Here is a 13615-nt window from a genome sequence, read left to right on the forward strand (position 1 = left end):
GCATATATTCGTTATATCCTGAAGAAAAAAAAAGTTATTGGGAAAGAGTATTCATATTAACTCATTCACACATTTATTCTGGAATTTAAAAATAGGATGTAGAGTTGTTTTTTCGTGCTTGGGTGCCGATAAAGCGCTGGCCATGGCCTATAGCAATGTTTTTCCCTTCCACAAGGGGGCAGTATTTCCCTTTTTTCCAGGTTAGCGCTTTGTTCCAGCTTCAGCTGTTGTAAAAGTGCTATATCAATTAAAATGGCATTGTATTTTATACATCCTCCCCCATTTCAAGCTCATATAAATCCAGAATCACATAACTTAAGAATTACTTCTGATTCCAGACATCTAGCAATGTTTTTCCCCTTCCACAAGATGGCAGTATTTCCCTTTTTTCCCCAGGTTAGCGCTTTGTTCCAGCTTCAGCTGTTGTTAAAGCATGAAATAATTCAAATTTGCATTGTATTTTGTACATCCGCCCCCATTTCAAGCTCATATAACTCCAGATGCATTTAACTTAGGAATTAACTCTTTTTTTGATGAAAGAAGAGTCTAAGGTTTCTAACGCTGCATTGAATGTTTATGTAGTCTAAAATGGAATATTCTGTGGGTTCTAGGAATTCAAGTGACAATGACAAAAACCCTGCCACTAAAGCGGATCCATTTTTGCACATCATTTGGCTGTGTATTAGTTAATATGAAATAATAATCGAAATATGAATATTATTCTGCAAATACAAAGTCTCAGTCCCAGCTAGCATTCTGAAGTGGAATACAACAGAAGTACAATAATGTAAATGTATAAAAAAACTGTTACTGTAATATAAGTGTGTACAATATTTATAGTTTGAGGGAGAAAAACATAAATGATAAATATTAAATATTTTCTGAGTTTGGTCATGAGATATTACAAACCGAGCTCGAAGCAATGATGAGGTCATTTTTAATCGACAGCAAGTAGTAAAATGGCCGCCCCTCAGGTGGATAACAAATAAAAATACAAAAGCTTGCATTTTGTGGCTTATTTCATATTCCATAAATGCAATATTAGCCCGAATGCCATTTTGAGGATTGCAGCGCTGTTATACAACATACTAGAAACAAATAATTCCCCCCTAATTGAGATTATGGACAAGAATTTAGCGTTTGTTTTCACTGGAGTAGCTGCTAGTAGTAGATGCTAAGCAACCAAACTGAAAGGAATATCTCAAAGAAGGCCGCACAATAACATCCTTCACTATTTTTGAAAGGTTTAGTTGCACAATAAAAGTTTGTACGACTGTAAGCACAAACATCATGATGAAATATAAACCATAGCGACATCTAGTGGTACAACATGACATTTTTAGTTTGACTATTTGAAGGACAAATGCAATTTGTTTACCATTCATCGCTTACAAAGCTCCACAGGTGGTCAGCAATTTCTCTTTGAGGTTTCACCGTAGTGTCGATATGGATGGGAGTGGCCACATCTTGCCCATAATGCACTGCAAGCAGAGAAACATCATTCAAATCATGTCCACTTCCATTTTTTTTCCCTCCGTTCAAGATAGTACGTACCTGCTTTTAGGATGTGAGGCTCGCTATCATATTCCCACTTGATCTTGGTGATCAGGTGGTTCAGCCTTACAACATATCTGTTCAGAAAAAAATCAAATCAAAATATCAACTGAAACAAAATCTTATGGCACATAATTAACTATCTATCTATCTATCTATCTATTAGCTTGCTATCTATTAGCTAGCTTTCTAGCCGAGTTAGTTAGTTATCGAATTAACTGTCTATTAGCTAGCGAGCTTCCGATCTGAGTTACTTCCGGGTTGAGTGAAGGCCTAGATAGCTCTCTGTAAGCGATCTATTATCTAGCTTGCTTTCTATTTGAGTGACTTCCGGGGTTGATTGAACGCTGGCGCGTGTGGCTGCCGCTGCTCACCCACAGAGAAACTTATCCCGTGACTGTAAAGTGGCCTTCGAGTTTTGAAAGGCGCTTATAAATGAAATGGATGATGATGATAATGAGTGGGAAAGAATGAATGTGGTCAGTGAAGTGAGGATTTTCCACATCGCCACAGCAATGACTAAGAAGTGGCCACTCACATTGCAGAAGGGATGACCTCCGTGGTGTCTTCGTCCACCTCATTTTGCAAAGTCGTGAGCTCGTTTTCAGATTCCTTCAGTCGTTCCAACTCTCTCTGTAGAAATCTGAGGTCGGGGTTAAAGGTCAGGGTCCTGAAAAACTTGTGAAATTCATTTTTCCTCTGCGACAGCAAGGATACTGGAAGTCGGAGTCCAGCAATTGATTCTTGGCAGTGAATCGTCTCAGCTGATCCTCCAAGTTCTCAAGTTCTTTCTCCTGTAGCAGCTTCTCCTTTGCGTCATTAAACCGGTGGACCAAAATCTCCTCTTGCTCAACCAGATCTGTGAGGGAGTGAAAAGTCGTATCGTCATAAAGAGTTGCCCCCCAAACGGTCCGAGGAATGAAGTGGACAGTTAAACAAAAATGTGCATGCCGACTGCAGTCATGATATACAAAGAAATATAGACGCTCATGACAATTTGAATGAATCCATGCCTTTTAAAATGTGCGTCACGGCCCCTCTTGTCACCATGTCTCGATCCAAAAATGCTTGCTGCTCGTTTCTCACTCGAGTGACTGTCTCGGGTTGAGTGCTGGCAAGGTCCAGCAGCGTATCCAGATACTCTTGAAAGTCTTGAGATTTATCCGCCAACATGTTGATGACACTGTGAGGAGAGGGAAACAAAGCACAGTCTTGACGATCATGGTAGGGAGGAAACACGGTACATACTTTTGCTATTGTAACTAAATGCTGAAGGCTTTTTTAACTATTTTTTGTGTGTAAAATAATTATGACGACACAGCGTAAAGACATCAAGCGGAAGTCAATTGCGGTTAAGACCGGGAGAGATCAAACATTTCTATCTGTAAAACAATGTGTTTATTCACTAACATATTCAACTTTTAAACACACATCATCGCTCGTTTATAAAATAAAATAAAAATTGAATGAAAGATATGTCCGTCGTATCGACGTGAATAACCGTTACGGTGGTACTTTTACGATTTGAAAAAAATGACCAAAAAAGACGATACAAAACACGAAGGCAATATCCCCGATTTTATTTATGATTAGTCAAAATTGTAATTTGAGAAATATTATAGACAAAATGACGAAATAGCACCAACCGTATTGCTTGGTTTTCTTGATTCAAATGAGCGCCCCGCGAATCTTTTACTTCCGGTCAAAGTTGGTTGGCGTTTATTTTTCAATACCGCCCCCTGCTGTATAGGAGTAAAATTGACGGTAACATTTTTTTTAAATTTATTGTCGCGCTTTTATACCAAAACAAAAAGATGCCATGAGATTTTTATTTCAAATCTCAACTAGAAATATGAGTATGACAATCTCAAACAATATTCCACGTTGCATCGGTCTTGAATTCATGATGGTTAAGTAAAAATTGGAGGGGAAAAAATGTATTCATATTCGCATCTTGAAATGTAGGCTAGCCGCTGCGGTTTCCTTTTTGGTGAGAGTTAGCATTGTTTTTGTTTCTGCTTCTCTTTCTTCACTTGATCTTTCCTTTTTTGCCTTCCAAGCTGTCTGAAGAACAGTCTCTTGGGATTCAAACCGTACGCCTTCAGTCTCTGTTTGCTAAACTCCCGACCTCCAATTTTCACTGCGGCCGACTCCGGTTTGGCGTGCGCACCCGATGGTTTACGCTTCTTCTTGGCCAATTTGGTCTCAGCTTCATTTTTAACCCGAACCTCTTCTTCAATGACAGGAAGCGGCTCGGGTTCCTCCTCTCGTTTGATCTTTTTCGTAAGAAACTCCTCCTCCGGTTCTTCGACATCAGACCCGAATAGCCGAAGAGGTCGGGCGGTTTCATCCGATGTGTCCATCATGGAAGCCGTGCCGCTGTCTTCGGCTTCTCTGTTGTGCTTTTCGGCGTTTTTCACACGATCTCGTCGCTTCTTTCCCATCACGGGTTTGGAATGTTCCACCTGGTTATCTTTTCTGGAGATTCAAAGGAGATCATCGTGTCATAAAGGTGAGCAGGCGTAATAGACGAGGGTAGAAAAAGAGCAGCGAGTTCAACTCACTCAGAATACAAAGAGATGAATATTTCGCTTTTTTTCTTCAAATTCCGTGATTTGATTTTGAAGTTTCTTAAATCGTTTTTCTCCTCCTGGTCAGATCTGCGGTTAAAAAAAAAAAGACGAAGAAGAAGACAAAATGAGCAGAAAGATACAAAGAGCTGTGAATTACATTGCACAGTGTATTTAAAGGACAACCGACACCATTTTTTGTTTCCTAACTGACATCAGAAAAACGTTTTATAGCATCTAAAATACTCAAAACACGCAGGCTGATATTTTTAGTCAAATGAAAAACACCAATAAAAATGACTTTAAAGTGTCCAAAAACTACTTCAAAATAAAACCGGAAATGGCCAGTTTCAGAAGGTCCCGCCCCCTTGTTCGTGACGTCACACCAAGATGACTTGCCTTGCTCGAGAATCAAAACAATGGCCTCAGATTGGGAGAAGATGCTTTCTTGTTACTCATCCAGTTATGAATATGATTCAAATAGTTCTGAAGAGGAAAGCATACATGTTTGCAATCGATAAAAGAAGTCCTCCGGTATCAAATCGAGCCGTCAGAACTCCAATGTCGTGTCCTAGAAAATGTACAAGATGGCGCCCAAGCTCCGTTGGAAATAGGCTGATTTGTCTGCTGGGAATTTGTGTCAACTAGTATCAAATAGTAGTCTTGGTGCAACACATAACGATTCACCATCACGTTATTTATGTGTTTTCCTTCTAATGTCTCCATCAACACGAAGTTTTCAGACCAAACAAAGTACCGCAAAATGCATTGTGTGTCGCTTTCTCGGTCAGGGGCGTTCCCTCTGTGACGTCACGGCAGGCATAAGACTTCCTGAATATTCAGCGCGAGTTTTAAAAGGTAAAATCTAGCTATATGCGGTGGAATCTTCGTAAAATACGCTCAGTAGAAGTCATTTGAAGTGATTTTACAAATTACGGACACAAGTTGTCCGGAGGCGTCGGTTGTCCTCTAATTGAAGTGCATGTTTGTCATATTTTTGATAGTTACACGTCACTGTCAGGCGCAGTCGTACCTGAACATGCAAGTCTTCCTCAGAGAGCACCATCGATTGAGATCCTTATCATCGGCACTCAAGATCTGCGGAATTAAAAGAGATCCTCATCAACAAAGTCTCACAAAATCATTTGTGATTTTTTTTTTTGCGCAGTCATGGCGGCTTGGCGGTCTGCTCAGAGAGAAGATTATGAAGGTTTATGATCATTTCCCCGGTCAGAGATCTCCTCGCCAGGAGGCAATCTATTAGCTAGCTAGCTAGCTATTACTGTATCTATTAGTTAGCTAGCTACCTAACTATCTATTTGCTATCTATTAGCTGTCTAGCTGCCTCGCTAGCGATGTAACGTTGTTCTGGATTGATCGTCGTACCTCATCAGTGGAGAGCCCAAAGTCATTGGGCAGGACGTCCCTGTAACGAAATCGGCACGGGAGGTCGTCGATGACGTCCTCGTAGTCCAGTTTGTAGTATTCATCCAGGTACTGCTCAAAGCTCTTCTCCTCTGAAATACGACAGGTGCTCTTTTAAAGGACAACCGACACCATTTTTTCGTTTCCTAACTGACATCAGAAAAACGTTTGATAGCATCTAAAATACCCAAACACACGCAGGATGACATTTTTAGTCAAATGAAAAACACCAATAAAAATCACTTAAAGTGTCACAAAACTGCCACAAAATGAGCTGGGCAGATTCAGAAAGTCCCGCCCCCTTGTTCGTGACATCACGCCAGGATACTCCTTCACAAACTGCCTTGCTCCAGAATCAAAACAATGGCTTCAGAGAGTAAAAGATGCTTTCTTGTTACTCATCCAGTTATGAATATGATTCAAATAGTTCCGAAGAGGAAAGCATAAATGTTTGCAATCGATGAAAGAAGTCCTTCCGGATCAATTCGAGCCGTCTGGACTTGATATGTAGCGCCCAGAAAATGTACAAGATGGCGCATAAGCTCCGTTGGAAATGGGCTGATTTGTCCACTTGGAATTTGGGTCAACTTACACCTTCTTTATGCATGTTACTGCAATTGGCTGTGATACACAACGATTCCCCATCGCGTTATTTATGTAGTTTTTCCTTCTAATTTCGCCATCAACACTGTTTTCAGACGAAAAAAAAGTACCCAAAAATGTATTGTGTGTCACTTTCTCGGTCAGGGGCATTCCTTCCGTGACGTCACTACGTCATCAACTCGAAAACAAGACTTCCTAAATATTCAGCGCAAGTCTTAAAACGTGAAATATAGCTATATGCGATAGAATTTTTGTCAAATATGCTCAGTACGGTGTCGGTTGTCCTTTAAGACGAGCGTAGCGTTTAACTTACGAGGATCGAACACCGGCTTGGTTTTTGTGACCACTTCTGCAAAGTGAGACTTTCTCTTCTTCTTGCCCATTTGAGGTAGATCGGCCTTCTTCAATTTCTTCTTCTGCTTTTTGGACACGCTGCGCTGGCTGGGGTCGTAGTCGGCGTCCATCTGTTGGCAAACATGACTCAGTAAATTTCAAGTAGACTTCTGTCTGAGAAGGGGGTGAGATCAGGGTTCTGGTCACCGAGGATGAAACCTACAATGAAATCCTGGTCCTCACAGTGCGGCTCCGCGGCGTCGTAGCCCGTTTCGTCTTGGTACGTTTCTTCTCGCCCTTCTCCGGTCCATTTGTCCCAGTTCCAGTGTTCTGTTTCGAACACACGTGACAAAATAGAGCTGAGCTCTACGAGCAATGTTATGTCTGCCCGCAATTTATATTTTTAATGAACATTTGTACCCTCGAGTTGATCGTCGTCTGCAAACTGAGGCTTCTCGTCTTCTTGCTCTTCATAGTAATTATTGCCAAACAATTTCTGAAAAAAATACAGAAGTTTCATGACATTATAAGACACGGGTGTCAATGCTGCGGCCCGAGGGCCAAATATGGCCCGCCACATCATTTTACTCGGCCCGCTAAAGCAAATCAAACTTGTGAAATTCCATCATTCTTGCTAAAGTCCGAACTAAATTGTTGCATGTAAACCACTTTACAGTCACAGATTTTTTTTTGTGCGGGTGAGCAGCGGCAGCCATTCGCGCGAGCGTTCACGCTTCCCGGAAGTGCGCGATGGCGCACCGACCTGCATGAGTTGGTCATGATGTTGTGGATCAAAGTCTCCGTCCAGATCATCTTGACTAAAAGCCAGATGGTCATTTCCGGTCAACGCCTGAAGGGCCTTCAACTTCTCCACAATCTCGTTCCGCTTCAAGTTCTTCAGTTGCTTCAGCTGCTCCCGTTTCTGCTGTTTCTCCTACGAAAAGAACAACGTCATTTTCGGCGGCGTGTTGAAGCATCCAAACATGGCGGCCATCTTTCTTTTCCTCCATACCATATCCTTCCTTAATTTCACTTCCTCCCGTTTACGTTTTCGGCGCTCGTCTTTGGAGCGCACCGAGGTGGCGATGTGGCGAGGGTACGTCTTGATCTGGTGAGCGTCGGGTTCCTCGAAACGGAAGTTGTAGCTTCGCTCGAAGCTTTGCTGTTGCTCCAAGAAGGTCTCGCCTTCATCTTCGGAATCATCCACATCGTCCCCAACCACTTCGTCGTACGTCGGGATCCTCCAAATGAAAAACAAGGTTTGTCATGTGATTGTTCGTGTATGTTTTCATCGCATGCATACACGCTACCTTTCGTCGTCATCATCGCCGTCGTCATCGTCATCTTTGTAGCGTTTGTTGAGAACGTAGTCTCGGAGGAAAGATTCTTTCTCGTCCAGTTGCGGATCATTCCAGTAGTCTCGGAGATATTTCTGCCACAATTATAGAGATTAGACAGAAGAAGAAGTTATCATATTTAAAAGTTTCCTTCTCTTATATGCTTAGTCAACATGTGTGAATGAGTCTTCAGGGATAGTTGAGTGGTGTTGAAATCAGGTTTTAGATCACGGTGTCAAAGCCAAGGAACGGGGACCAAATCTGGCCCGCCACATCATTTTATTCGGCCCGTGAAAGCAAATCAAACTGATGAAATTCCATGATGCCAAACCAACCAAAATTTCAAATTGTCGTATGTAAACCACAATAACAGTAATTATTTTTTACCTACTGCAAAAAAAAAAAAAGTATCCTGTGACTGTAAAGTAGCTATCTATTAGCGAGCTAGCTAGCTTTCTATCTATTCGAGTTACGTCCGGGCTGAGTGAACGCTGGCGCGTGTGGCTGCCACTGCTAACCAACAAAAAAATGTATTCTGTGACTGCTAGCTGGCTCGCTAGCTATCTAGGGCGCTATCTATTAGATATCTGGCTCGTGACTTTTGGTGGACATCTATGTCTCTAAAAAAAAGATTGCTGTAAGCCCAAATCAGATAAACAACAGACTCACCATATCCTTGACTTCTTCAGGTAGGTCAAAATCGCCCTGACCTTTGAGCCACTCCACATAGTCTGCCTCCTCTTTATCCTTCAAAAACATTTGGACATTTATTTTTTTATTTATTTAACGCCATACTAGTAGCACCGCGCAGGACAAAGAAGCTCAGTCAGGCTCGATGTTTTTGACGAACATGTCGACTTATGACATTCCAAACGGGGATTTAAAGGACAACCGACACCATTTTTTTTGTTTCCTAACTGATATTAGAAAAACGTTTGATAGCATCTAAAATAGCCAAAAATCACAGGCTGATATTTTTAGTCAAATGCAAAACACCAATAAAAATGACTTAAAGTGTCCCAAAACTGCCACAAAATGAGCTCCTTCACAAACTGCCTTGCTCCAGAATCAAAACAATAGCTTCAGAGAGTTCACATTGGGAGAAGATGCTTTATTGTGACTCATCCAGTTATGAATATGATTCAAATAGTTCTGAAGAGGAAAGCATCAATGTTTGCAATCGATTAAAGAAGTCCTTCCGTATCAATTGGAGCCGTCTGGACTCTAATGTAGCGCCCAGAAAATGCACAAGATGGCGCACAAGCTCCGTTGGAAATAGTCTGATTTGTCTACTGGGAATTTGTGTCAATTTACACCTTCTTTATGCGTGTTAGCGCAATTGGCTGTGACACGCAACGATTCACCATGGCGTTATTTATGTAGTTTTCCTTCTAATTTCGCCATCAACACGTTGTTTTTAGATGAAAAAAAGTACCCAAAATGCATTGTGTCGCTTTCTCGGTCAGGGGCGTTCCCTCCGTGACGTCACTTAGGGCATTGTCACCAACTCGAAAACAAGACTTCCGGAATATTCAGCGCGAGTCTTAAAAGGTCAAATATAGCTTTAATATGCGGTGGAATCTTTGTAAAATATGCTCAGTAGAAGTCATTTGAAGCCATTTTACAAATTATGGACGCAACTTGTCCGGAGGTGTCGGTTGTCCTTCAAGAGTCCAGCTGGCGACATTCTGACCTTTTCTTCCTGCGTCTTCATCCTCCTGGTTAAAAGCTGCGACACGTTGTCGTTGCCGCCGTCATCGTCATCATCGCTGTCTTGGATGAACTTTCGGAAACTGAAAGAAATGGTCGCGATTGGGTTTGTTGTCGTCCATTTGATTTTAGGCGTAACACGCATAAGGTTGGCTTGTTTGATAACTGGCTTTTTTTAACACATAAAAAAAAGTTTCAGAAAGCCTTTAATAGTCCCACAATGGGGAAATTTGCAAGTTATAAGGTACCTTGCTTGTAACTGCTTCTGCTCTTGAATGTAGCTGGGGGAAGAGGCCCGCTAAGAAAGGAAAAGAGCAATGAAAAACACGTGAAAATTGCTCGGAAATAGTCTGCAAAGACCCACCTCTCGTCTTTTGGCCGCCTCTTCATCATCGCTGTCACTCTCCTCGTCGTCATATTTGCTGAAGAATCAAATGAAATGTAATTCGTGAAGTGCGGACAAAGTCATTTTTGCAACTCCAACAACTGGCAGGGTACTTAAAGGACAACCGACACCACTTTTTTTGTTTCCTAACTGACATCAGAAAAAACGTTTTATAGCATCTAAAATACCCAAAACACGCAGGATGATATTTTTAGTCAAATGCAAAACACCAATCAAAATGACTTAAAGTGTCTAAAAAGTACTTCAATTTGAAAACCGGAAGTGGCCAGTATCAGAAGGTCCCGCCCCCTTGTTCGTGGTGTCATGCCAAGACGTCTTGCCTTGCTCGAGAATCAAAACAATGGCTTCAGACCAAACAAAGTACCGCAAATTGCATTGCCGTGCATGAAAGGACTACTCCAATGTGTCCTTTCTCGGTCAGGGGCGTTCCTTCAGTGACGTGACGACTCGTCACCAACTCAAAAACAAGACTTCCAGAATATTCAGCGCAAGTCTTAAAACGTAAAATATAGCTTTAATATGCGGTGGAATCTTTGTAAAATACACTCAGTAGAAGTCATTTGAAGCCATTTTACAAATTACGGACACAACTTGTCCGGAGGCGTCGGTTGTCCTTAAACTTTGAGCATATTATACATGCCATTTTTTTAATCTATATTTTATCATGATCAATCCTTTTTTATTTTATATATTTTTTTTATTTTTGGAATTTAAACCAACAGATTCGCCGACATTTTAAAAGTAAAAGTAAAAGACCTGGGAACAGATTATTCTCATTTTAATGGTTTCCTACGGGAAATTAATGTTTGGGATACACACTTTTCGCCTTACACACTCTGTCTGGGAACCAATTAAGTTCGTAAACCAAGGTCTCACTGTATTTTTATTGCACTTTTCGTTTGGGTCGCTGGTGAGCTGACCTTGCGTGAGAGGCAGCGTACACAACGGACTGGTCGCATTGACGCATGTAAGATAGGCCATGCCATGCTAGTGGTGATAGATGACCACATATAGAAGGTCACATACCCTTCCTTCTCCAGCATTACTTTACGCTCATAGTCCTTCAGGTACATGGGCTTCACTTTTGACTTTGAGGTTGACGGCTTCACATCGGCGCTGGGTGCATCTGAGAGATAGAGAGAAACACATCGTTTAGTCAGTGAGATTATCCAATTTTTTCCATGTTAGCGCTTTGTTACAGCTTCAGCTGTTATTAAAGCGCCAAATAAATCAATATGTATTGTAATTTTGTACAGCCACCCCCATTCCCAGTCCAGATCCATATAACTTAGGAATTAACTCCTTTTAACTCCTAAACAATATGGGTCTGGAGTTTGGTTTTAATTTATTTATCCATTTAAATTTTGTATTTATTTAATTATTGCTTTGGTTTTAATTTATCCATTTAAATTGTGTATTTATGTATTGATTTATTTGGTGTTAATTTACTCATCCATTATATTTAAACATTTACATTTTATCTGGGTGGGTGGCTAGCTAGCTAGCTAGCTATCTATCTATAGGTTATCTATTAGATATCTAGCTTTCTATCTATTTGAGTTACTTCCGGGTTGAGTGAACGCTGGCGCGTGTGGCTGCCACTGCTCACCCACAGAAAAATTGTGACCTTGAGAGTTTTGAAAGGCGCTTATAAAAGCAAATGTGCTGTTGTTGTTGTCATTGTTATTATTGTTATTGTTATTATTACTGTTGTTGTTACTGTTGTTGTTACTGTTGTTACTATTGTTATTTTTACTATTATTACTCTTATTATTATTATTATTATTATTAAAGAGGAAGGAAAAAAATGAAAGTAGCCCAGAAATGGATCACCTGTGTAGAATTTGGCATCCTTTTGATAGATCTTCGGGTCTTTCTTCTTCAAAAGTGACAAAGTCCTGTAAAAGTCCCTTTCAACCTCCGGATCCAACTCCTACAGAGCGTCGAACACAATTGATGACACCGATTGACTTGAACTCTTATTGACAAATCGATGAAGGGAAAGGCGATGCTCACCACTTCGCTGTCATCCGAACTGGATTCGGACGAGTCGGAGTCGTCGTCCAATTCTCGATCTCCAAATCGATCTTTTACTGTACACCAACACGCAACAAAATAAAAGTTTAAAGACAGCACAGCCTCGGACAATAGCAACCAGGTTAGCTTGGTGAATATTTTGACCGCCTTTTGGTCACATAAACGCTTACGTTTCTGTAGCTCTTCTTTCTTTCTATACGTGTCGTATTTCTTTGCGAATTCGGTGTTGATTGTAAAACCTTCTTCGTCAGACATGCTACCGTTTGGTTGTCGAACGTGTCCATAAACCAGAAGCTAATGAAGCTAGCATCACATTTGTTTCGCGTGTGCGTAGAGAGGATAACACGTGGTTTCCGGTGTACTTGCATCAGCCGTCCTGTAGAGGGCGCACGAATACCGCCACGTCCATCGACTTGTATGTGATCGCTTGATTTGTTCCGGTATCAGTTGTTTGTGCTGTCACGTCTCTCCAATCTGGATCATCAATTTGTCGAAGTTGCATCGGACATCATAGGAAGGGATTACTGTATTTCACATGATATTTCAGTCATTAATAGTGAAAGTATTTTTCCCCTTGTTTTACCGGAATCAGAGGGCAGTGACACTTGTTCAGCCCGATTAATGATTAATAACGTCAAGGGGATCAAATGCAACATTTGTTTGAAAAACAAGAGATCTCTGCCGTCAATGACGAGAAAAACAAGCATTACGTCCAGACGGAGAGTCTGTTTTTTTTTTTTAGTTTGGTCAAGGAGTGCTCGGACTCACGATGAAATGGACATAAATTAGTCTGTAACCAACTAGTAGTAGCACGTCGTTGCCTATCGAAGTGTCATGACACCTTTTGCCCCACAACCCATTTCGGTTATCAGGCGCTTTTCTTGGCTTCATGCTCGGCCTTGAACGTTGCACATGACAACAGAGTCGCTGAGCTGACAAAGCTGTCTATTCACTCGCATTCATGAAACCATAATAATAATAATAATAATAATAATAATAATAATAATAATAAATTTCATTTAAAAGCGCCTTTCAAAACTCTCAAGGTCACTTTACAGTCACAGGATACGTTTTTTTCTGTGGGTGAGCAGCGGAAGCCACACGCGCTAGCGTTCACTCAACCCGGAATAACTCGAATAGATAGCTAGATAGCTAATAGATAGCCAGCCAGATAGCTAGCTCGTTAGATAGCTAATAGATAGCTAGATAGCTAATAGATAGCCAGCCAGATAGCTAGCTCGGTAGATAGCTAATAGATAGCTAGCTAGCTAATAGATAGACAGCCAGACAGACAGATCGCCAATTGACAGAAAATATATAGCAAATAGGAAGCTATCTAGGTAGCCAGCTAGATAGTCAGATAGATAGCCAGATCGATAGCTAGAAAGCTAGCATATACATGATGCAATGATCACTTAATTGCTAATCTTACCATTGACAATCAATGCTTAGAACTCATTCACGAATTTATTCGGGAATAGAAAATATGACGTAGGCGCCATTCCCGAATTTGTTCGTTTTGTGTTTGTTTGGGTGCCGATAAAGCGCTGGTCAGACCTCTGGCTATGTTTTTTTTCCCTTCCACAAGGGGGTAGCATTTTTTTTCCATGTTAGCGCTTTGTTCCAGCTTCAGCTGTTGT

The 13615-nt window shown here is 41.1% G+C and overlaps 2 protein-coding genes across 2 annotated transcripts; both read right to left on the minus strand.

Moving 5' to 3' along the window:
- Positions 1 to 653: 653 nt before the first annotated feature.
- spc24 (SPC24 component of NDC80 kinetochore complex) lies at positions 654 to 3270 on the minus strand. The gene is made up of 6 exons (XM_089018349.1): positions 3201 to 3270; positions 2568 to 2737; positions 2272 to 2413; positions 2093 to 2197; positions 1555 to 1631; positions 654 to 1481 (listed from the first exon to the last, which is right to left on the minus strand). Exons 2-6 carry the CDS (start codon positions 2725 to 2727, stop codon positions 1375 to 1377), a joined length of 591 nt encoding a protein of 196 aa, XP_088874475.1. The 5' UTR covers positions 2728 to 2737; positions 3201 to 3270; the 3' UTR covers positions 654 to 1374.
- Positions 3271 to 3369: 99 nt separating this feature from the next.
- Positions 3370 to 12306, minus strand: kri1 (KRI1 homolog). Its single transcript, XM_089018341.1, has 18 exons — positions 12146 to 12306; positions 11955 to 12031; positions 11772 to 11871; positions 10965 to 11064; positions 9897 to 9954; positions 9781 to 9830; positions 9516 to 9615; positions 8492 to 8569; positions 7796 to 7917; positions 7498 to 7726; positions 7249 to 7419; positions 6906 to 6981; positions 6709 to 6815; positions 6466 to 6616; positions 5511 to 5641; positions 5158 to 5222; positions 4119 to 4214; positions 3370 to 4032 (listed from the first exon to the last, which is right to left on the minus strand). Exons 1-18 carry the CDS (start codon positions 12228 to 12230, stop codon positions 3552 to 3554), a joined length of 2277 nt encoding a protein of 758 aa, XP_088874467.1. The 5' UTR covers positions 12231 to 12306; the 3' UTR covers positions 3370 to 3551.
- Positions 12307 to 13615: the final 1309 nt, after the last annotated feature.

Source organism: Hippocampus bargibanti, linkage group LG17 (assembly GCF_051943395.1).
Source record: "Hippocampus bargibanti isolate YZ-2025 linkage group LG17, ASM5194339v1, whole genome shotgun sequence".
Lineage (NCBI taxonomy): Eukaryota > Metazoa > Chordata > Actinopteri > Syngnathiformes > Syngnathidae > Hippocampus > Hippocampus bargibanti.

Bases quoted from the DNA above. Each gene is read 5' to 3' on its own strand.
- spc24 (XM_089018349.1), bottom strand. From the start codon at position 2,727: ATGTTGGCGGATAAATCTCAAGACTTTCAAGAGTATCTGGATACGCTG. The intron at 2,198-2,271 runs GTATCCTTGCTG...CCCCGACCTCAG, and splicing joins TTGCTGGACTCCGACTTCCA to ATTTCTACAGAGAGAGTTGG. The intron at 1,482-1,554 runs GTACGTACTATC...CTCTGCTTGCAG, and splicing joins GCCTCACATCCTAAAAGCAG to TGCATTATGGGCAAGATGTG.
- kri1 (XM_089018341.1), bottom strand. From the start codon at position 12,230: ATGTCTGACGAAGAAGGTTTTACAATCAACACCGAATTCGCAAAGAAA. The intron at 8,570-9,515 runs GTCAGAATGTCG...ATGTTTTTGAAG, and splicing joins TGAAGACGCAGGAAGAAAAG to GATAAAGAGGAGGCAGACTA. The intron at 7,918-8,491 runs GTGAGTCTGTTG...TAATTGTGGCAG, and splicing joins CTGAAGAAGTCAAGGATATG to AAATATCTCCGAGACTACTG.